This window comes from Marmota flaviventris, chromosome 10, assembly GCF_047511675.1.
Source record: "Marmota flaviventris isolate mMarFla1 chromosome 10, mMarFla1.hap1, whole genome shotgun sequence".
In the NCBI taxonomy this organism is placed as follows: Eukaryota; Metazoa; Chordata; class Mammalia; order Rodentia; family Sciuridae; genus Marmota; species Marmota flaviventris.
In genome coordinates this window covers 19,921,239-19,944,714 of record NC_092507.1, presented here as the reverse complement: position 1 = coordinate 19,944,714, position 23,476 = coordinate 19,921,239, and the positions used below count along the sequence as shown (strand labels likewise).

At 52.3% G+C, this 23,476-nt stretch overlaps 1 protein-coding gene and 1 pseudogene across 1 annotated transcript in view; both read left to right on the top strand.

Moving 5' to 3' along the window:
• The window catches only part of Slc9a1 (solute carrier family 9 member A1), a 56,333-nt gene extending 41,758 nt beyond the window's left edge, over positions 1–14,575 (top strand). The window contains exons 2-12 of the mRNA XM_027937049.2: positions 1,318–1,778; positions 4,400–4,650; positions 5,920–6,137; positions 7,317–7,519; positions 9,606–9,695; positions 10,152–10,222; positions 10,346–10,519; positions 10,774–10,888; positions 11,071–11,172; positions 11,971–12,043; positions 12,785–14,575. Coding sequence (XP_027792850.1) covers positions 1,318–1,778; positions 4,400–4,650; positions 5,920–6,137; positions 7,317–7,519; positions 9,606–9,695; positions 10,152–10,222; positions 10,346–10,519; positions 10,774–10,888; positions 11,071–11,172; positions 11,971–12,043; positions 12,785–13,122 — 2,096 coding nt within the window. The 3' untranslated portion in view covers positions 13,123–14,575. The remainder of the gene's footprint in view (positions 1–1,317; positions 1,779–4,399; positions 4,651–5,919; positions 6,138–7,316; positions 7,520–9,605; positions 9,696–10,151; positions 10,223–10,345; positions 10,520–10,773; positions 10,889–11,070; positions 11,173–11,970; positions 12,044–12,784) is intronic.
• A 187-nt stretch (positions 14,576–14,762) lies between these two features.
• LOC114094125 (vasodilator-stimulated phosphoprotein pseudogene) lies at positions 14,763–22,674 on the top strand (annotated as a pseudogene).
• The last annotated feature ends 802 nt before the right edge of the window (positions 22,675–23,476 follow it).

The following is a 23,476-nucleotide window of genomic DNA, read 5'->3' as shown; positions in this document are numbered from 1 at the left end:
GATAGGAAATCTGCCTGCTCAGAGGTTCCTGGCTATGAAGGGGAGGGAGTGAGCTTTCTCCTTGAGCACAGGAGGGTCATACCCTCAGTTGACCAAGCGGGCCCTGGGGGTTAGAGGACCCTACATGCAGATGGATGCCCAGGTCTTCTTCACCCACCACCCTACCCCAAAACAAAACAGTCAAATAAAACCAAATAACTCAGGGAATTTGAAGCTCTGGACAAACCTGGCATTGAGACAGGCCCTTTCTGGTGGGGATTTTTACTACCTCTGAGATCTGGGTTTGGACCCCAAGATGGACCACAAAAGTAACATGTGCTGCTAGGACCAGCTTGGGGGAATGGTTGGTGGGTCCCGGGCAAAGGGACATATGGAGTCTTCATGGGACAGAAGGCTAGGAGAACTTGAATTTCAGAAATATAGTTTGATGGGAGCCTGGGGGTCAGACCTGGATTCCCTCTTGGTTCCGCTACTTATTTGCCCTGTGACTTTGAGCAAATCCCTTCTTCTTTCTGAGCCTCAGCTTTCCCATCTTTAGAATGGGTAGGATTGGGCTTTAGAATAGTGACTCAGATTAATCTCACAAGCTGAAACTAACCGATCCCTGCTGACTTCTTGGAGCCTGTCTCCAGCTGCCACCTGGCCTTCGAAGGAGAGCATGCCTGCCTCCTGCAAGGCTGGGATCGGAGCTCACTGCATGTGCTCCGTGGGTTTGCAGACCCCAGGCTGCAATGTCCCTGAGTTCCTTCCTGCACCGAAGTTCTTTGATTCTTCTGTGCTTTTTTTCTGTCTCCTATGTGCCACTTCACCCTCTATTGTTTGCCTTTGGCTTAAATATCTCCATGACAGAGAACTCGCCGCCTTCCCTCAGACAGAATTGTTAGATTGCTATTCTTTGTGTGAAGCTCATGTCTGTCTGCCTCTCCGTCTGGAAAGATGCCATGGGTTCAGAAGGAGTTTATGGCCTTAGATACAGGGCACCTTAGTAATCAATTTATTGTTACTGCCTTCTGGAGGCATGCAGAATTTCTGCTTTTTAATATTATACGACAGTGACAGAGAAAGCTTGGGAATATCCTCTGAGAAAAGCACTTTGAAAACATGGTCACTGCTTTTATACTGCAACCCTGTGAAGCTGGTATTGTCCCTTCCATCCTACAGGCCAGGAAGCCGAGGCTCAGAGTTAACAGAGCGGCCTTCTGAGACCAAGCCTGAGCACCTCTCGCCAGCTGCCCTCCTGGTCCCCAGCCCTGTCCCCAACCTTCTGTTCTGGCTCCCCCGAAAGCCCACGGCCTCCCGTTCTCTCGCCCCCCGCAGGTTTCCATGTGATCCCCACCATCTCCAGCATCGTCCCAGAGAGCTGCCTGCTGATCGTGGTGGGGCTGCTGGTGGGGGGCCTGATCAAGGGCGTGGGCGAGAAGCCCCCCTTCCTGCAGTCAGACGTCTTCTTCCTCTTCCTGCTGCCGCCCATCATCCTGGACGCGGGCTACTTCCTGCCGCTGCGGCAGTTCACAGAGAACCTGGGCACCATCCTGATCTTTGCCGTGGTGGGCACGCTGTGGAACGCCTTCTTCCTGGGTGGCCTCATGTACGCCGTGTGCCTGGTGGGCGGCGAGCAGATCAACAACATCGGCCTCCTCGACACCCTGCTCTTTGGCAGCATCATCTCGGCCGTGGACCCAGTGGCCGTGCTGGCCGTCTTCGAGGAGATCCACATCAATGAGCTGCTGCACATCCTTGTCTTCGGGGAGTCCCTGCTCAATGACGCCGTCACTGTGGTGAGGGGGCCAGGGGCGCTGCACACAGGGCACAGGCCCCAATCCAGGTCCAGGAGCCTGTCCCTCTCCCGCCCACTAAAACCAATGCTAAAAACAGCCAAGTCACTTGGTGCTTGCTGTGCACCAGGCGCCATGCTGAGCACTTTGACAGGGATCCTCTCATTTCATCCTCAGGACAACCTGAGGAGAGCTGAACCGTTCTCATTTTACAGAGGAAGAAACAGCCTCAAAGAAGTTAAATAGCTTGCTAGAATGTCATAGAACCAGTTTGTGCTTGAACCAGGTCTGTCTCACTCCAGATTTCTTGCTTTATGAGGTCAACGTGCTCCCTCCTTATAGTTTGATGTGATCTTGGCTAAAGTGCTTGTCTTCCTTGTGCCTCAGGTTCCTCTTTACGGCCCATTTCATCTCCAAGGGGCCTTTCAGCTCTTACATAGGCTACTTAAGTTAGAATTTGTTATGTGCAGAGTTTTGGGGTAGAGATTGTGGAAAAGGGTCAAACCTGCAGAAGATGATAAGTGAAATGGATTAGCCTCTTGCTTGCTATGTGTCCTTAAGCAAGTGACACTACCTCTCTGGACCTCACCTTAGATAGAAGAAAATTGATTTTCTCCCAGGGTCTAGTGAGGACAGGCACCCAACTCAGGAACTTCACACACACTCCCAGCCAGTTTCCTCACACCCCAGGAAACAGGAATGTGTGTGCACACATTCATGATCCCCTCCTAAGCTGGACCCCTCAAAGAGGAACTGCTCATATAGGAAAACACACACACACTCCCTGTGCCCCCAGCCTCTCAGGAAGCAACACCGCAGATGGTGATAATAGAGGTCCAAGTGCTGCCTGTCTAGATGTATACTGCCTCTTCTGATCTGCACAGTAACTCCATGAGATTGGCACTATTATTATCCCAGTTTTTCTAGATGAAGAACCAGGCACTGAGAGGTCACATTCACTGATAAGTGGTGCAGCCAGGGCTCATGTCTGCACAGTCTAGAGCAGAGCCCAAGCATGGAACTCTGCCCCTCTGCCTTTCTGTGTGCCACTGACAGCAAGGAGGACCTTGCCCTCTATGTCTCGCCCCTTTGTTCCAGGTGGTAGACCATGAGGACCCTAGTCCCTGTAGCCCTGTAGTCCCTACAGGCCAGGAGTGAGCTGAGGTAGCCCAGGGCTAGGGTGCACCTACCGACAAGCCTATCTGCTGCTGGTGCCCACCCTGTCTCCCAGACAGCTGTGGTCCAAGCAGCAAGAGACCTGGCCAGTACCCAACATCTGCCCTTCTTTCTCTGGGCATGAGTGTGTGTGTCCTGTTTCCCAGACAATAAGGCTGCTCCTGAGCTGCCTGGCATCAGATCTGTGCCCTTGTGCAGGTCACTCCCCATGTCCCACATCTCCTGCCTCCAGACACTGCGCAGGTGCTGAGAGCTTTGGAGAGTTCCCTCTCATGGATTCTCAGGCCCTGTACCCCTTCCCACCAGGCCTGTAAACTCTCTGGCTGGTTCCTGGCAGCGCCATCTAGAACTGATAGAACCGGGCTCATGTGGGCCTGGGAGCCTCTGTGCCAGCCCCTAGGAAAGTGAAACTTCAAAGCTGAACCTCCTGGGGAGGCATCAGCCTACAGCCATCAGGGAAGGAGTCCTGGGCCCAGTCCTGCAGCTCCTGGGCTGGGGCCCTCTGGCCTGTTGTTTCACCTCTGAGCCTCAAGTTTCATTCCTTGGCATGCCTCCTCAGAAGTTGTTGAGTATCCTCTAGGATAAAGACTGTTCAAAGGACTTTACAGTGTATGAAGTGCCATTTACACATCCAACAATAGTGTTAGAGGCCATCTATTTCCCTGATGCCTTAGAGAACCTCCAATTCCACAGCATCTGAACCCGGGGAGCTTGTTAATAGAGATTTCCCAGTCTTGCCCAGAGTGTCCAAATCAGGTATGGCCTGGCCAGGTATCTATTCAGAGCTTGAGAAATCTATTCTGAGCCAGCACAGTGGCACATGCCTGTCATTTCAGCGACTCAGAAGGCTGAAGCCAGAATGATCATCAGTTTGAGGCCAGCCTCAGAAACTTAGCAAGATCCTGTCTCAATATAAAAAGGATATAATTGAGTATAAAGTACCCTTGGGTTCAATCCCCACTGCCGAAAAGAAAAGAAATCCTGTTCCCTGCTTTGCCCTAAAAGGGACACTGAAATCCAGAGAGAAGTGAGATTTGTGCAAGGTCAAACAGTGAGGGAGAAGGCATAACCAGACCAGTGGCCACTAACACTGCCTGTGAACTGGCACTTCTCAGCACTTAACCTTTACTAACTCACTAAATCCTCATGGCCGCCCATTTCAAGCTCATTTTATAGATGGGAAACTAAAGCTCAGGGAGATGGAGGGCTGGGCCTGTGCACACAGCAAGGGAGCAGCAGGGCCGTTTGATTGGCTCTGGCTCAGAACCAGCGTGGCATGCTGTGGGCCCCTCTGGCCCCTAGTCATGGTTGGCACTAGGGTTTCTCTGCTACCATGTGGCTTCTTGTGGCCATGGTCCACTCAAGGGATGGAATCACCCCGGGTGGACCCCCAGGGAGCCGTGGGCCCACCCTGCTCTCCTGCCCACCAGCCTGCACGTCCTCCCCAGGTCCTGTATCACCTCTTTGAGGAGTTTGCCAACTATGACCACGTGGGCATTGTGGACATCGTCCTCGGCTTCCTGAGCTTCTTCGTGGTGGCCCTGGGCGGGGTGTTTGTAGGCGTGGTCTACGGGGTCATCGCAGCCTTCACCTCCCGATTCACCTCCCACATCCGGGTCATCGAGCCGCTCTTCGTCTTCCTCTACAGCTATATGGCCTACCTGTCAGCCGAGCTCTTCCACCTGTCGGGGATCATGGCGTGAGTCTGGGCACAGCAGGCTGTGAGCTTGATAGGCAAAGTCACCAGTGTGCAGGGTCATGAGGGAGCCCCCCAGGACTCGGCCTCCAGCCTCCAGGCATGAGACACAAGCTCCAGGCTCCAGGACTGCTTGGTAGCCATTTAAATGACCAAGGTCATCAGAGGCTTCCTAGAAGAAGAGCACTTCTGTGGGCTCTGTGGGATTCGGGAAGCTGGAGAGGGCATTCCTGACTGGAAGTAGATGAGGCAGGAGCAGCCTGTGTTCCAGTTAACCCAGGGTTCAGGAGCGCAGACCCGGGCTGCCCTCAGGAGCACTGAGCCCAAACTCCTGGAATGTCTCAGCCCTCCGCTTCCTCCCTGTGTCTTCAAAGGGAGTCCCATAGTTGGAGCTGGACACAGGCTCTCATGCACCCCTCCCCTCAGTGGCCCCAGTCAGGGGCTTACCAGGCCTGAGTGGTGGAGGTCCGGATGCCTCCATGTTGAAGGAGGGAATGAGCTGTGGAGAGGCAGTGAGGAGCACAGGGGCTCCCTGGGAGAAAAACAGAAGTAGCTCGGTGGTGCCCGTCTGGAGTCCCAACAACTCAGGAGCCTGAGGCAGGAGGAGCACAAGTTCCAGACCAACCTCAGCAACTTTGTGAGACATTAAGAATTTAGCGTGACCTTGTCTCCAAACAAAAATAGGGTTGGGGATTCAGATCCGTGGTTAAGTGACCCTGGGTTCAAGCCCTGGTATAAAAAGAAAAAAGGAAATGCAGAGGCCTAGTTGAACAGGGAGATTCAGGGTGGTAGGGAGGAGGCCTGGGCAGCAGGAGCAGAGCCCACTGTGGTTGCTGGGCTTGGAGGACTCAGGTTACTGCCTAGAACAAAGCTCCCTGTGGGGACCCATTGAGAGGACGGGGACAGGTCACGCACGGTTGGGAGTTAACCCAAGATACCATGGAGTGTGTTGGTGACTCTCCTTGGGCAGAAGCAGCGTGGCCTTGGGGAGAAGGTGCAGGCTTTGGAGTTGGACAGACCCTAGTGTGCATCTCAGCCCTGCTGCTTGCCACAGCGTGACCGAGGGCAGGAGAGTCATATCCCTCACCTGAAAACTGCAAGAGTGTACCCAGCCCTGAGGGTTCATGCGGGGATTGAGTGTGAACAGTCGTGCAAGGCCTGGCCCTGACAGTTGCTGAGTAAACAGGCACCTGTTCGTCCTGGTGCCCTAGGCCACAGAGGGTGCTGAGAAGGTGCGGCTCACCCCTGAACCCCACTCTCCCCCCACCCTAGACTCATCGCCTCTGGAGTGGTGATGCGCCCCTATGTGGAGGCCAACATCTCCCACAAGTCCCACACCACCATTAAGTACTTCCTGAAGATGTGGAGCAGCGTCAGCGAGACCCTCATCTTCATCTTCCTCGGCGTCTCCACTGTGGCCGGCTCCCACCACTGGAACTGGACCTTCGTCATCAGCACCCTGCTCTTCTGCCTCATCGCCCGGGTGCTGGGTGAGGGATGGGCCCAGGCCACGGGAGGAAGGAGTGTGTGTGTGTGGTGTATCATGTGGAGGGGCCAGGCCCTGGGGTTCAGTGGGGGGAGAGTGTATGTGTGTGTGTGTGTGTTCATAGGGACTGGGCTGTGGGGGGTGTTGTGTGAAGGAGCTGGGCTGTGGTTTATGGGGTGTGTGTGTTATTTTTATGTGTATGTGTGTCAGTAGGGACTGGGCTGTGGTGGTGAGATGCAGAGTGTGAGGGTGTGTGTGTGTGTGTGTGTGTGTGTGTGTGTGTGTGTTGGAGGGGCTCCGGGTGGCTCCTGGATTTTCCCATTCCTTTTCTTCAATGTCAGTGCCACAATGGGCCCAGGCTCACAGTGAGTGAATGACTCCTGGAAATAGAGTCAGAGTGAGGGGTCTTTGAGACTCTGACTCTGAACCTTTAGGTTTTCTAAGGAGGATCTGAGGCCCTCAGACCCAGGTCTGTGACTCTGGGCCAAGTGTTGGGTTGTCACAGCATGAATGTCATAAGAACTTACAGGGCTGTCTGCTGCTCCCCAGCCTTGCGCTGCCAGACCCAAGTCACCTGTGGGGACCAGGCCTTGAGTTCTTGGGTTCCACTCCCATGGGCCAAATGTGCCTTACCTCTGTGGCTAGGCCCTCTCTGGACCTCACTTACCTCCCTTGAAATAAGGGCTGGGGCTGTGTGCCTGAGCCTGGCTGGGTGTTGCATTGACTTGGGTTCTGTTTTAAATCCCTATTGTTCCTGATCTTCATTCTCCAGGAATTCTAGTTCTATGGACTGAGGTTAGACCCCGTCTGCATTTTAAAATAATACTTTATTGTGGTCAAATACATAGAAAAGTAGGGAGAATCGGATAATGATTCCCACTGTGCCCTTCATACTTAACAAGTATCAACTTGTGATGAGCCTTGTTTCATCTTTTCCCTCTCCCTCTCCTGACCTCCAGCCACTGGAGGCCTCTGTGTTGTCTCTAAACCACACCCAGCTGGAAACTCCCTGAAGGATCCAGCTCTTGGATTGAGGGATTTGGAGTGGCCTGGGCTGAGGGACCCAGGAAATGAGTGGGCTGGGTGGCTTAGTGGTAGAGGCTTCCTGGGTAAGCACTGAAGTCCCTGGTGCAGGGCCAGGGGGTGCTGGGGACACCCTAACCCCTCTCCCCTTCCCTGGCAGGCGTGCTGGGCCTGACCTGGTTCATCAACAAATTCCGCATCGTGAAGCTGACCCCCAAGGACCAGTTCATCATTGCCTATGGGGGCCTGCGAGGGGCCATTGCCTTCTCCCTGGGTTACCTCCTGGACAAGAAGCACTTCCCCATGTGTGACCTGTTCCTCACTGCCATCATCACCGTCATCTTCTTCACCGTCTTTGTGCAGGTGCTGAGCAGGCCCAGCCTTGGGGACCCTGACTTTCCTCTGGGAAGAGGAAAGTGTGTTACTCAACATGGGGCCACGGGTTCCAGTCCAGGCTTCAACATTAACTTGCCGTGTGGCCTTGGGCAAGCCACTGCCCCTTTTGGGCCTTAGTTTCCTCAGTTGCAAGGTGAAAACTGTGACACTGAGTCATTGAGAAGTGACTAATCAGAATGTAAGGTGTACAGAGAGCTGCCTCCTGCACTGAGGGACTTGACGGGGTGGGGGTCAAGTCAGCAGGCCCAGGTCGGATTCTACCCCCAGCCCATCGCCAGCCTTCAGCAAGTTAGCATCTTGGAATCTTGGTTTCTGCAGCTATAAAGTGGGAAAAGCAGCATAGCACAGGCAACTGGAGGAAGCCTGGATTCAACTCTGGTTCTGCTGCTGTGGGACCCTGGGAAAGACCTTCCCATCTTTGTCTTGTTTCCCCACTTGTGACGTGAAGGGTCTAGGCTAGATGTTCCCCAAGAATCCTTCCATTGTGCTGGTTAGGGTTTCTTTCCTTCTTTCCTGTCTTCTTTTCTTTCTTTTTTTTTTTTTTTTTTTTTTTGTACTGGGCTCTTTTTATTATTTATTCAGAGACAGGTTCTCACTAAGTTGCTTAGGGTCAAAATTACTGAGTCTGGTTTGAACTTGCAATCCTCCTGTCTCAGCCTGCAGAGCTGCTGGGATTACAGGTGGGCCCCACTGTGCCCAACCTGTTAGGGGTTTCTGTATACTTCAGTGACAGTCCCCAGGAAGCCCAGCCTGGGATAGTGCACATTGCTTCATAACTCTTGAGTGGCCTTGGGCAGGTGAGATGCTGTCTGGGCCTCCATTTCTTTCCCATCCCTCCTGTCTTTCCTGGGCACTGATCTTTGAAGTGCTAGATGGGACACATCTCTGTCTTCTCAAGAGAAAAAATTACAGGGGAAACCAGGGGCTGGGTATATTTTCTCTCCTTTAAAAAGCAAGAGGGGCTGGGTGTGGTGTTACATGTCTATAACCCCAGTTACTTGGGAGGCTGAGGCAGGAGGATCCTAGGTGCCAGGCCAGTCTGGGTAACTTAACAAGAACCTGCCTCAAAATAAAAAGGGGTGGGATGTAACTCAGAGGTAGAGCACTTGCCTGTCCCAGAGTTCAAACTCCAGCACCAAACACACACACACACACACACACACACACACAGAGGCAAGGGGGTTGCCTCTTTTGTGCTCTTACCCTGCTTCTATCACTAAAGTATTGTTTCACCTTGACTTTGTAGTTGTACATGCTAATGGTGTTCCAAGCCCATTTTCACTGAAGGCCACATTGGGGTGAAGACCCTTCTTGGAGCCATCCTGCTGGAGTTGTTATTTTGTTTTTTAGATCTTTTCTTAGTTGTAGATGGACGCAATCTCTCTCCTCTCTCTCTCTCCTCTCTCCCCGAACCCAGTGCTTCACACGTGCTAGGCAAGCGCTTTGCCATGAGCCACAGTCCCAGCCCCCTGCTGAGTTTGTCTTGCCTATATTGCTTCAGTAGGACCTTGGGAAGTTGCTTATTCTCTTTTGAGCCTCAGTTTCTTTATTTGTAAAATGGAGGCAGGGAAAGGATTGTTGTCCCCTTAGGCTATTATAGGTATCAAAGGGCTAATGCTTAGGAGACATAGTCACCAGGCAAGTGTGCAATGCAGATAGCCACTGCTAGTATCTCTAGGTCCTCCCAGTAGCCTGTGAGGGTGGCAGAGCACAGCCAGTTCCCCCTGTCTGCCATCCCTCACTCCTTGGTTGCAGAGCAAGTCTGGTGGAGCCCACATTTGAACCCAGGCCCCAGCTAGATGACCAGTCATTTGGCTGTGGGCTGCCAGACCTCTGACTGTGTCTCCTGGAAGCAGCAGGCCTCAAGCACCCGCCTTTATCTAAGTGCTGGGGTGGAGGTGGGGAGTCCTAACACCCTAGGTCCCGGGAGACTGAGGACCTACCTCAGAGCAGAGGCATCCTTATCTCAGGGAGGCTGGGGGAGGTGGGATGCTCCACAGCCCCCTGCCAGGATAGCAGAACTGGAGTGTGTGATACCCACCTGCCTCCCTAGGGCATGACCATTCGGCCCCTGGTAGACCTGTTGGCTGTGAAGAAAAAGCAAGAAACGAAGCGCTCCATTAATGAAGAGATTCACACACAGGTACCAGAAGCTGGGGCTGGACTCTGGGTTGCAGGAGGAAGCTCAAGGAGCTGGGGAGCAGCTAAGCCTCCACTGCCCTCACCTCTTCCTCCCTTATCCCAGTGCTGGAGTGATCCAGCAGCCCTTGGGGCTACCTGTCAGAGTTCAGCCATAGGGAAAGTGTGGTGTGAGTGGCTGGAAGCCATCTCTTCCTCTAGTTGAAACCTGCTGTAGGTGTTGGGTTCAGGTGGGTCCAGGAAGGGGCTGGGCAGACTCCAGGAGTAAGGGTTTGCAGTAGATACCCAGGCCACTGGACTTCAGGATGTGGGTGGTGGTTGCCACCTCCTGGCTGCTCCTGGAACTACAGGCTGTGCTGAGCAGGGCTGCAAGCAGGGTGGAAAGTGGGGGCCTGGTCAGAGGTCTGGGTAGGGAAGTAGCCCAGTAGTAAGGCTTGACCTGGCCCTGGGCCCATTTCAGTTCCTGGACCACCTTCTGACAGGCATCGAGGACATCTGTGGCCACTACGGCCACCACCACTGGAAGGACAAGTAGGTGACAGACTTTGGTGGGTGGGGGAGGGGCGGGAAGGGGCAAGCAAGGGTCTCCCGGGGCCTGGGCATCTCCCCATGCCCAAGAGCTGGCTTCATCCATCTCCCTCCTCCTCCCATCAGGCTCAACCGATTTAATAAGAAGTATGTGAAGAAGTGTCTGATCGCTGGTGAGCGCTCCAAGGAACCCCAGCTCATTGCCTTCTACCACAAGATGGAGATGAAACAGGCCATCGAGCTGGTGGAAAGTGGGGGCATGGGCAAGATCCCCTCTGCTGTCTCCACCGTCTCCATGCAGTGAGTGCCAATGGCTCATCTGGGCATTGTCTATACCCACACACTGACCCATCTTGCCCAGCCTGGGGCAACCAACTGGTGGGAGTGGTGCTCTGTTGCCTGTCAGGGAGGGTGTGAGATCTTCAGGGCCTCACCAAGAGCCTGAGACTTTGGCCACCCACCCAGGCTATCCCCAGCATGATCTGCTTCTGGCCCAGCCCAGTAGAATCTAGGGTCACAAGAATGGGGTCCTCATGTATGCTCTGTTGTCCCAGGAACATCCACCCCAAGTCCCTGCCTACTGAGCGCATCCTGCCAGCATTGTCCAAGGACAAGGAGGAGGAGATTCGCAAAATCCTGAGGAACAACCTGCAGAAGACCAGGCAGCGGGTGAAGGCCTACCCCAGCCGGGAAGCCCAGCCCTGTGGTCTCCTCTGCAGCCTTCCCCTGCATGTGCCTTGGCACCCTCTCCAGAGTTTCTGCCCAGCCTCCTGCACTGTCCTGCATGTAGCCAAAGCCTCCCTAACCCTGGACATCCAGGGGGCCTGCCCTAACGTCAGTTCCTCCTACAGCTGCGGTCCTACAACAGACACACATTGGTAGCTGACCCCTATGAAGAGGCCTGGAACCAGATGCTGCTCCGGAGACAGAAGGCCCGGCAGCTGGAGCAGAAGGTATGCACCCGACTGAAACTGGCCCCACTGCCTCCCTCAGAGAATCTGGGTTCTTCCTGTACCCACAATTCTAGTGCTTCACCAGATCCCTCCAAAGAAATATTCCTATTCTAGAAACTAAGCGGAGTTTGAGGGGGTTTGTTGCTGGTGTCAGGGTTTGAGCTTTATCCCAGGGGAGTGATATGTGGAGGGCATAAGGGTGGCCTGAGTTGGGGCCATGGCAGGAGAGAGAGAGAGAGGAGTGGGTAGGTTTAAAGGACACTAAGGAAGCCAGTGCAGTGGTGCACACCTGTAATCCCAGCAACTCCGGAGGCTGAGGTAGGAGGATCATAAGTTCAAGACCAGCCTCAGCAACTTAGCAAGACTGCCTCAAAATAAAAGGGCTGGGGGTGTAGCTCAGTGGTAAAGTGCCCCTAGGTTCAATCTCCAGTCCCCTGCTTTGGGGGGGAAAAAAAAAAAAGGATACTGAGGAAGTACAACTAATAAGACTTGGTCACCAGTTGGAGGTGGAGCCAAAGTTCAGTTGTGACATGTCAAATTTAAGATGCCTGGGAGCCAGCCAGGGCCCAGGTGTTCCCTTTCAAGTTGGCTTTTTGGTCTGGAACCTCAGGGGCAGGAGTATTTAAGGCTTCCCAGGGGAATCACCTAGGGGAATAAGCTCCCAAGAGCCCCCAGAGTGCCAGTGTGGGTCCTAGTGCAAGCACAGGAAGGAGTCTCATGAGGAACCACCAGCCTCAGGTGCCATCCGGCTCCCTCCTGCCCAGCTGCCCAGCTTACCCTGACTGCTCTCTCTGTCAGATCAACAACTATCTGACGGTGCCGGCCCACAAGCTGGACTCGCCTACCATGTCACGGGCCCGCATCGGCTCAGGTAAGGGCCTAGAGAGAGGCCTTCAGCTGGTCGCTTTGCACTATCACCTCCTGATGCTGAGGTTCCAGCAGGAACAGGCATCTGGGAGCCAGTTGGGAGGAGAGGCTTCCTCCTTGCTGACCTTGCCTCTTTCCAAGCCATCAGCTATGTCTACGTCAGGCGGGGCTGGGGGTGGGCGGAGCAGGCAGGATGGCCCTACTTTTATTCGCAAACACAAAGATGCTCCAGAGGCCGCTCACAGTGAGGACTGTGACAAGAGATGGAGCAGATCCAGGCCTTGAGCCCACGTGGCGGAAGAGGGCAGAACTCTTTATAGGCCTAGGCCTCTGGGATGGGCCATGACTTGGGAGGGAGGCTTAATTCTTGACCTGTGGAGAGACTATGGGAGACCCTGATCTAAAAGAACAGTCTGAGGGAAGAGAAGCTGGGGATGGAACTGTCAATCAGCCTGTATAGAGTTCTGAGGCAACAGGATGGCTGCACTCATGGGGGCTCTGGGGGTTACTAACTCAGGCTGGGGGAGCCCTTCTTGCAGTGCAGCACATGCTGGGCAGGGCAGAGGGGCAGAACCAGAGTGCCAATGTGGGTCCCAGTGCAAGCACAGGAAAGCACCTCATGAGGAACCACCAGCCTTGGGTGCCATCCGGCTCCCTCCTGCCCAACTGCCCAGCTTATCCTGACTGTTCTCTGTCAGATCAGCAACTCTCTGACGGTGCCTTGTATCTTGCTCTTGGTTCCCAGACCCACTGGCCTACGAGCCAAAGGCCGACTTGCCTGTCATCACCATTGACCCTGCCTCCCCACAGTCTCCTGAGTCTGTGGACCTGGTGAATGAAGAGCTGAAGGGCAAGATCTTGGGGCTGAACCGGGATCCAGCAAGGTTGACTGAGGAGGATGAGGATGAGGACGGGGTCATTATGATGCGGACCAAAGAGCCTTCATCCCCAGGCACTGATGATGTCTTCACCCCTGGGCCAAGTGACAGCCCCAACTCCCAGAGGATACAGCGCTGCCTTAGTGACCCAGGCCCCCACCCTGAGCCTGGGGAGGGGGAGCCCTTCATCCCCAAGGGGCAGTAGCACCAGGGCCAGGGGCAGCGCCCATCCCACAGACTCTCCCACCAGAGCAGGGCTGGGGGAGCTGAGGGCTCCCCTCACCCTTCCTGACCTGGATTGGCCTTGCCCCTTCCCCCGCCGCATGGCAGCTGGGCCCACAGCCCCCATAGCAGCACGGCTTCCCCCTGCCTCCTGGGAAGCGTCCCCCTCCCATTGGAACTGTCTTCCCAATCATTTGGCAGAACTGCTGGGTGGTGAGGCAGGCCCCGCCCCTTCTCCAGATCCAGGCTCCCCCATACCCAGACCAGGACCATAAGGCCACTAGTCTCCCAGGCCACAAGGCTCCTCTCTCCACTACATCACCTCCTTCAGACAAATCTTCATTTCTAACCAAAGAGCCTCTGGCTCCACTGTGGTTCTACCCAGGAAAGGAAGGAGCTGAGGCCTCCCTTGCCCTTGGCCAGGCCCTCCTTTATCAGGAGATGCCAGGGGAACAGACATGTGGCTGGGGGAGGGATCAACAGTCCCACCCTACTCCTGCCAGCTATGTCACCCTGGCCCACCACCTGAACTGTCCTCACTCAGAACTGCAGGCTGGGGGAAGGTCTGAGCTTCTCTGACTGGAGCTGAGGCTCTTTGGAGTCATCTGATGGGGACCATTAGGCTTTCTGGGGCTGCTGCCTAGGGAGGAACTGTCTAGGATTTCAGAAAGTGCTGCCATTTTTTGTTGTTTGTTCACACTTCCACACACCATTCTATTTGCACAGAGGTACTCCTTTTTTTAGAGCATCTGAAAACCCCTGGACAGTCAGGGATCTGCCCCTCTCACCCCTCCTCCTGCTCCAGAGAGTTCCCCCTCATATTCCCATGTCTCTCCTACGCTCCAAAACCTGTCTCCTGCCTGCTGGGCTCTTGACTCTCAACCAAGGTTCTGATTTTAGACGTGGCCCCAACCATGACCCTATCATGATTCTCCAGCCTCACAGGCGTGGGGCCTCCTGGTGCCTGTCTTGCTCTTGGCCTGTCCCCAGGAACCTCTCCTATGTCCACTCAGCTTGCTGTGGAGTCCAGCCTGGGGAGAAGGTCTCCCCTGAAGTTCTCCCACCTGGTTGGGGCTGCTGGGATAGACAGAGTCCTAGGCCCCCAGAGGCCTTTGCTCATAGGCACATACTCCCTACCCCCCACTGCCACCATGGCTGGGCCCAGGTCTATGGGTGTCTGCACTCCCACTGGGCACTCCCTCCCCCAGGATCGTGCAATAGTCAGAGCACCCTCTCCCAGGGGACAGGGCCACGGGTGCTCGGCCCATCTGTCTATCTCCTCTCCATGCAAATGCTGTCTGGAGCAGGAGTCACCATGCAAAATGACGTCGACAACCATGTACAAAGCCACCACAGCTGCTGCAGCTCTGCCGCCTGTATAGAAGAAACTGAACCTTTTTCATATTCTAATAAATCAATGTGAGTTTTTGATAAGAGTCCAGGGCTGCTTCCTGGGGGTGAGGGATTTCAGGAGAGAGGAGGACCTAAGGTACTTGGCTCAAAGGCTGGCACAGAAGTGCTTAGCCACCATCAGCTGCTGGTGTGGTCATTTCTATGTGCCAGGCCCCAGAGATACAGCAGCATGAGCAGGATGTGCTTGCCCTTGGGCGGCCTCGGCCTAGCATGGAGGAGCAGCGCTCATCAACATTGACACAGCCGTGGAAAATCCCAGTGCGTGTGGCATGAATAAAAGGCTGGGGAGGGGTGGATGAAGAGGACTCTCCCGATTATGTGACATCCTAGAAGATTGATGCAGGCACCAATGTAACCAGGTGGAGAAGGTCTTGGGGAGGTTCCAATTATTCTAATTGAGAGCTGCATATGCAATAGCTGAGGTCTGGGAAATGCTCATGCGGCTGGGTCAGAGTAACAGCAAAGGAAGGATAGGCCCTGTAGTCCATGGTTATGGCCTAGTCCTTAAACTAGGAAAGTCACTGAAGCCCTGTGTTCTTACCTGTGACCCCTGGATGACGTGCTCAGGTGCACATAAATAGCTCAGCCAAGGTTGGATTCCTGAGGTGCATTTATAAGAACTGACCACCAGAGGGCAGTGGGGCCTTGGCCCACACCCCAGATCCCCTTAAGACAGACCTGAGCTGTCCAGAAAAGATCCTGACCCAGCCTGGAGCAGGAGCTAGTGTAACTTACAAAGTCCAAAGTACGCAGTGCCAAAAGAACTGTAGGGAGGGACCACACTGCATTTTTGTACTGATGTCCTAGCAGGAAATGGATGGCACACTCAAAGGGTGTGGGCAGGATTATGGGTCCCAGGGATGGGACCCAGTGGGGTTCTCTACAGGAAACTGTAGAGATGAAAGGGCAAGAGGAGGAACTGAAATTCTGGAAGGAGTGGGAGGTGTGCCCAGCTAGAACTGTGGCTGCAGGGAGCAGAACACAGCCCCTGCCAGAGGGGACCAGGGAGCACCTGTTCTGACTTCTTTGCTCCTCATGGTGCCCCCATTGGCCAAATCCAACGGAAAACAGGAGAGGAGGGCAACCTGAGTGAGTGAATTTAGATGGGAAACAGGACATCCAAGCAGAGTCATCCCTGTGTCCCTCAACCCTTGTCCTTTGGGTGAAAAACTCCAGTTCCTGTTGCTTTATAGTTACAGAATTTCTGTTTAACATAAAAAAAAAGTTTTAATTGATGTACAACATTGTGAATGTACTAAATGCAACTTAACTATTCACTTTAAAGCTGTTGATTTTATATAAATTTCACTTCAATTTTTCTTTAATGGAAGGAAGAAAAAAGACCCTCACCACCAAGAGGGGAAACAAAAATTTTCACCACCATCATATCTTGTCATCTTTCAGTCATAGTCACTTGGAGACTAAACATATTAGTTGTCATCATGGCTCTTTAGAACAACAGAGGCACAAATAACAACAGAGAATTGTAATGGCTCCCATTTTGGTAGTTGGTCTTGGGGCCTAAGACAATAGTTCCGATATCCTGCTACTGGCTTCCTTGTCCCTCTTACCAGCACTGTGGCTGGCTGGAATTTTTATCTAGTGGGGTATCCAAAACCTCTTTTGGTGGGGCAAAGGCCTCACATATGCTTGGCAAAATCCCAGCCCTGTCCTAAAGCTTTGTTCCTACATAGCCGAACTTCTTACAGCTCTGATATCAATTGGGCTGCCAAGTTTCCCACTGACATCATTATTAGAGGCTTCTGGTGAATCTCCTGAATCCAGGCATAGTCTTCCTGTCCCCTCTCCCCACCGGATTATGTAGCAGGAACTTGTTTTCCTTCCGGTAATCCAAACTAATCATCCTATTTGGTGCAGTTGACTTGCCTCTTGGCCTTTTGGTTAAGCAACTGGCCAAGCTCACTCCCAACTTGAACCATACTTGTGTTCCCTGGAAGCACCCCACATTCAGGCATTAAGGACTCCAGACCCTCCGAACCACAAAGTCGAGGGGATAAAAAGCAAAAACCCCTCCATTAAATGAGTTGGAATGATAGAAGGGACACTCCTATATCCACCCCTGGGTCCCTGGGCCTATCATCTGATCTGTGGGAGGGGAAGCCATACCCTGGCTGCTGACTTAAAGGATGTGCTGCCTCCATGATCAACCCAGCCTCACAACCTGCTACCCCCCAGCTGGTGCCCTAACCCTGCTGTGCACCACTGCGCCCAGCAACAGGGCACATAGTTCAGGGTTCATCGTAAGACCAGTGCAGTCCGTGGCTGAGACCGTTGCTGGACGTCCTTCACCATAAAATGAAGGTAGGCGGGCAGTGTGTGGGATGGCAGAGTGATGAATGAGACGTGCTATGGAATCCAGAAGGGAGGGTGCTGGCAGAAGCACCAAGGCTGGAAGGCAAGTCCAGATTGGGAACACACATTTATTACCACAAAGTAATGCATAACGACTCCTTCATGAAGGAGGGGAAGGCGTTAGTTATCTGCCTCCTCATAGGTGGCTGGCTGTTCCCTCTAGGCCAGTGATTCTCAGTTGTTTTGATCTTAGGAGCCCTTCACACTCAGAAATTATTGAGGCTCCTAAGGTGTTTTGTGGGGACTCTATGTATCATTTATGCTGGATTAGAACTTAAAGTCAAGTTTAAAATAATAATTTATTTAAGTGAATAAACAGGTTAATATAATAAATATAACATTTTTCATGAAAAATAAGTTTCAAAACAAGAATGATAAGTTGAGGGACATTATTTGACAGAGTCTGGCTTAATGGCAAATAACAAAATTCTTAATTCTTCAGCATTTCATCTGTATATGCTCTGTAGCCTCTGGAAGATTCATATATACATATATATATATTCATATATATATATATACACATACACATATATGTTTATGTATATGTAAAGATTCATATAATTGAATAAAGATTCATATAATTGGCACTGGAATTTGAACTTAGGGACACTTTTTTTTTATATTTATTTTTCAGTTTTCAGTGGACACAACATCTTTATTTATTTATTTTTTTTTATGTGGTGCTGAGGATGGAACCCAGCGCCCCGCACATGCCAGGCAAGCACGTTACCACTTGAGCCACATCCCCAGCCCAAGGGACATGTTTTTCACTAAACTATATCCCCAGTCCTTTAGAAGTTGCTGAGAGTTTCTAAATTGCTGAGGTTGGCCTCCAACTTGTGATCCTCCTGCCTCAGCTTCCAGAGTCCCTGGGATTACACATGTGTGCCATTGCACACTTTTACTATACAATTTTTCTTTCTTTCTGGTTTTTTTTTTTTTTTTTTGTATCAGGGATTGAATTCAGGAGCACTCACCTACTGAGCCACATCCCAGCCCCCCATTTTTTGGCATTTTATTTAGAGACGAGGTCTCACTGAGTTGCTTAGTGCCTCGCTGTTGCTGAAGCTGGCTTTGAACTCACAATCCTCCTGCCTCAGCCTCCTGAGCTGCTATGATTACACGCATGCACCACTGTGCCTGGCCTACTATATACTCTTGAAAGAATGGCCGTGAAAAAGGCAAATGATGTCTTACTATGTATGAAATTAGAATTGACTTCACAGAACTGAAGAGACTTGGGAACCCCAAGAAAGAGAGTGCCTTACAGGAAACTTAGTCTGGCCTTTTGCTGTTGACGACTGGGACACAGCATTGCCCGCTTGCCAGGTCAGATTTGATGAGGGAAATGCGTTGAGTCTCTGTGTATTATCACTGCTGTCAAATGAGCACAACCTTGGAAGTCAGATATCTGAACTGGTCCTTATTGGTCTAAAATCAAGGTGCCAGCAAGTCTGCATTCCTTTCTGGAGGCTCTAGTGGAGATCTGTTTTCCTGCCCTTTCCTGCTTCCAGAGGGGCCCCGCCATCTTTAAAGTCAACTGTGGCTGGTCAAGTGTTCACCTCACATTTCTCTCACACTGGCTCATCTGCTTCCTTCTTCCTAATTTTAAAACCTTTCGATTACATTGGGTTCACTCAGATAATTCAGGCTTATCTCCCTATCTTTTAAATCAGCTGATTAGCAACCTTAATTCCATCTGCCACCTGAGTTCACACTTTGTCATATAGCATGTAATATATTGGCAGGTTCCAAGGATTAGAGTATGGACATTTGGTAGGAAAGCTCTTATTCTACCTACCATGCCATGCATAGCCTCTGTCCCTGCCACCATGGCTTCTGTGAATGTGGGCTCATTGAGGAAGAACCAGGGTAGCCAGGGAAAGAAGTTGACCTCTTTCTGCAGGATAGATCGTCTTGTCCATCCAATTACAGAGAGCCTCCCCCATATAAGATGCCCTCTCAGAGCATCCAGTAGGTTAAAAATAGTTCCACCACTTACGCCTGTATCAAGCAGTCCATCCATGACCTCCCCCAGCACCTCCTCCTCATCAATCTCAGCCCTGTGGCTTTCAAGCCCCCAACCAGCCAGCTAAGTTGTTAGCCACTGCTCATAAATCAGTGCAGATCTGGACTTTGGATCGTCTCTCCTTCTACATGAAGTAGGTCATCCACATGGTCAGCGATCTGCCACCAGGAAGCTCTCCCCTCAATCCCATCCTTCAGGGACACCCCGAGTATGCCTGTGAAGCAGAGGCTGTCTGCTAGCTTGCCATGCAGACTCATTTGGAAATCTTGTCTATGCTTTTCCTTTGCGCTAACAGGTCATAGCAACTTCACCAAGTGTGGACTGAGGGAAGATCAGCAAAGCAATAAGAGGAAGCACCAGGGGGATTTGAATCACCTGCTCTTGCAATTTCCTTGTGCCTTCCGGACCTGCTCAGACCCGATCTCATCTACACTATGTAATAACAGAGTGCCACCATGTGTGTCCAACGTTATGATGAGGTGGGGCAGAGTATCTCCAGTTCTGGCCGCACGGGTCACTTGGTGTCCCACAGTCAGGCATTCTGTCTCTACCACATCCAGTGTGAGCTAGGAGCTGTTTTTAAAATGGAGAATAGTTGTTGGCAGGAGAGGGCACAATTTAATCCAAAACCCTAAGGTTTTGTGCCGTGGGTCTTGGATTGGAGCTTGTCCATATGGCATCGTTTTCTGCCATGGTCACTTCCCAGTGATAACACTCACATGACAGGGCAGCGTGCACTGAAGCCTGCACCTGCTTCAGAGCCTTCTCTTGCTCCAGGCCTCACTCAGAACTTACAGTCTTATGGGTTTATGGCTAAAACAACACAGCCGAATGTGCCATATGTTGCCTCAAAAATCCAAAGTCCCATCTTTTGCCTCTTTCTTTATAGTGGGAAGTATAAGGTTCAACAACTTGTCTCTCATTTTTAGAAAGTATCTATTTATTTATATGTGGTGCTGAGAATCGAACCCAGTGCCTCACACATGCTAGGCAAGCTCTCCACCACCAAACCACAACCCCAGCCCTTGTCTCTCATTTTTGAAGACAGATCCTGACATGTCTGGAACCCCTAGAAACCATATCCCCTAGAAACTTCATTGATATGGAAACCCCCATTTTTTTGTAGGATTTATCCCCCTTCATTTGGCAAACATGTTTTTACAAAATTGTTTATAATTTCTTGTTCACTTGGCCCAATTAACCATCACGTCATCAGTGTAATTGGCTAGCATACTGTTTTTAACTGTGTCAACATAAGCAATGACCTTTGGGCTAAACTGTGATAGACACTGAGAGAGTAGTCAAAGCCCTGAGGTCAGAGTAAAGGTCACTGCTGTCCCTGTATTTATAACTACCTTTACTTTGTGGAATGGAAAGGAGAGCATTTGGGGATCGAAGATGCACACAAACCCAGGGATGGGCTGACTTGTTCCAGTAAAAATTCCTCATCTGGGAGCATGGCTGCAACTGGCAGCATTCCTAACTCTCCAGTCATCTGCCACCATCCCAAGGCCAACTGGTTTTGACATCAGTCTAATAGGTAAGTTACACTGGATCAGGGTAGGAAGGACTGTCTCTACCTTTTGGATATTTAATGGCAGCACTAATATCTGAAATTATACTAGGGATGCATATTGCCTTTGGCTTGATATTTTGATGGTAAATTCAGTGACTTCCATTTGGCACTTTCCAATGAAGGTCAGTTTTTAGCCCCCGCTGTGAGTCAGGAAATCAGTGGGATTTGGCCACTTAATATCCAGACACAGGATGGGTCTGTGGTCCCAGTTTATGCACTCAGGCTGAGACTTGACCTTCATAAGCCGCCTCTAACTGGTGGGCCATGTGGAGTATTGAGTCTCCAGAGGTTATCATCAGTTCAGAGCCAGAATTTTCCTCTTTCACAAGGAGACTACAGGCCTTGCTGGAGAAGACAGGGGGAATTCACAGTGCCCACTTATGGCAGCCTTGCCGAGTCCTTCCTCAAAGCCCCCCTCAGCCAAGGAATTTGGAAAACTGGGTAATAGGTAGTGACCCCCCCCCCCATCAGGAAAACTTCAACCAGGTTCCTGCCCACCAGATCTAGTAGAGTTTTTCCACTTATTTAAGTTAAAAAAAAAAAAATTAGATGCTATGCCTCCCACCACCTAGCATTCTAGGGACCCATGATCAATTAGCCTTCACACGGATCCAAATGGATCCAAAACACTGATCAGGTGGAATTGTGGAAAGAAATGTAGCCAAAAGAATTTCAAGGACATTGTAAGAGTAACATTGCAGCCGCTGCCGGCTGCAGGGGGATGGGCCAGGGAGGTGATGCCGCACCCACTTTCTGTCTCAGGGATCCCCTCCCCCCAATCAAACTACCAGAGGGAAGGGGCACCTGAGGACCCACCGGAGCGCGGTCCTCGTTCCCCCCAGGAAGCCAGGCTCTATGGGGCAGACCCTGGGGAAGACGGAGCAGAACCTGGGGCCAACCTGAACCCCTGAAGTTCCATCCAGGGGCGCCCCGGGAACACCCTGCCCGTGGGCGCGCCGCCACCCACCGAGCAGCCAGAGCTAGATGGTTATCTGTTCCAGCCGGCTACTGTGATGCTTTGTGACGATGGCAAGGAGCGGTGGCTACCTGCTGGCACGGGTCCCCAGGCTTCAGCCATGTCCAGATCTACCACAACCCCGCGGCCAATTCCTTCCAGGTTGTCGGAGGGAGGCAAGATGCAGCCCGGCCAGCAGGTGGTCAGCAACTGTGCCATCGTCCGGGGCGTCAAGTACAATCAGGCCACCCCCAACTTCCATCAGTGGCGAGACGCCCGCCAGGTCTGGGGCCTCAACTTCAGCAGCAAAGAAGAGGTGGTGCAGCTGGCTGCCGGCAGGGCCAGTGCTCTACAGGCCTTGGAAGGAGACGGGCCACCGGCACCCCCGGCACCCCCGGCACCCCCAGCACCCCCAGCACCCTCAGCACCCCTTGCCTGGGCACGCTCCACCAGGGAGGAGGTGGAGCAGCAGAAAAGGCAGTGGCCCAGCCAGCCCGAGCAAGTGGAGAGGAAGGGATGGGTCACCAAGGCAGGAAGCCCACCTGTTCACCCAGTGGGGGGACCACCTCCGCCTCCAGGACCTCCCTGTCCTCCGGGTCCCTCCGCACCCCCAGGATTGCCCTCCTCGGGGGTCCTGGCTTCAAGGCATGGAGTAGGGGGAGGCACATCTCCTGGGACCCCTCTCTCTGCAGCACAAGGACGGAATGGAGGAGACGCACGAGCCCCTGGCTTGGCTGCAGCCATTTGGGGAGCCAAACTTAGGAAAGTCAACAAGCAGCAGGAGACCTCAGGAAGACCGCTGGCCCCCAAAGCTGAGAACAGTTGAAGCACAGGGCCAGGGTTTATGGAGGAGATGGCTGCCTTGCTGGCCCAGAGAAGGAAAGCCACACAGATTGGGGAGAAACCCAAGGAAGAATCTGCCAGTCAGGAGGAGCCAGGGGCCAGAGGCCCAGCCCAGAGTGAACCTGTGCCAAGACCCTGGGAGAAGAACAGCACAGCCTTGCTGAGGATGAAGTCCTCATCTTCCAGGACGGCTTCCAAGGCCCAGCCCTCCAACCATGGGGAAGAGTCAGACCTAGAGAGGGTGAAAAGGGAGCTTCTGGAAGAGGTGAGGAAGGAATTACAGAAGGTTAAAGAGGAGATAATTGAAACCTTTGTCCAGGAGCTGAGGAATTGGGGTTCCCCCTGACCACAGGAACCCCCCAACCCCGTTCCTTATTTTCATACTCCCCGCCTGTCACCCTGCCTCTTCTTGACACGGAATTGACTGAAGACAACACAGGAATTCTTCTTCTCCCCTCCTGGTCCCACCTAGAAAATTTCAAGGGGGTGTGGTTTCCCTGGTGCCCTGCCCTCATCCATGCTGGCTTATTGAGTAGCTGGGGAGGCCCCCACCCTTTGCTCCCTTTGGTCTTTCCCATCTGCTGTCCCTTTGGGGCTGGTTCCTCTTCCGGGGATGTACCAATGAATCCCATAGTAAGGGAGGAAGGAAAGAGGGAATTTCACATTCCCTTGTTCTAGATTCACTTTCACGCCTAATGTCTTCGAATTTTTCTGTTTTCATTTTTAAGAAAAAAGTATATGTATATATACACATATATTTAGTTGGGTTTGGGAGAAAGGGAAAATTTTTTTCCTCTTTGGTTTGCATAAAATGGGGTGTGGAAATGTTTAATTGCTATATTCCCAGGCTAGCCCATTTGGGGCAGCTATTTAAGGGTGGATGTCTCACCAGGCTGGGGTACTTCCCCCCATCCCAGGGAACCACCTGCCTTCCTCTGGCTCCTTCCCTTTTCTATGAGGAATTAAGATGCTGTAACTTTCTGAAACCTCAATTTGTTTTTTGTTTTTTTATTTGGGCAAGTTTGGGGGTCTGGACCATTTTTACTCCTGGGGAGAAAGGGAAGGAGAAGGAGAGGAAGGGGAGGAATCTCCCCCTTCACGTCCAGCTTCTTAGAATGGGCCCTTGCAGAATAAATCTGCAGTTTTTA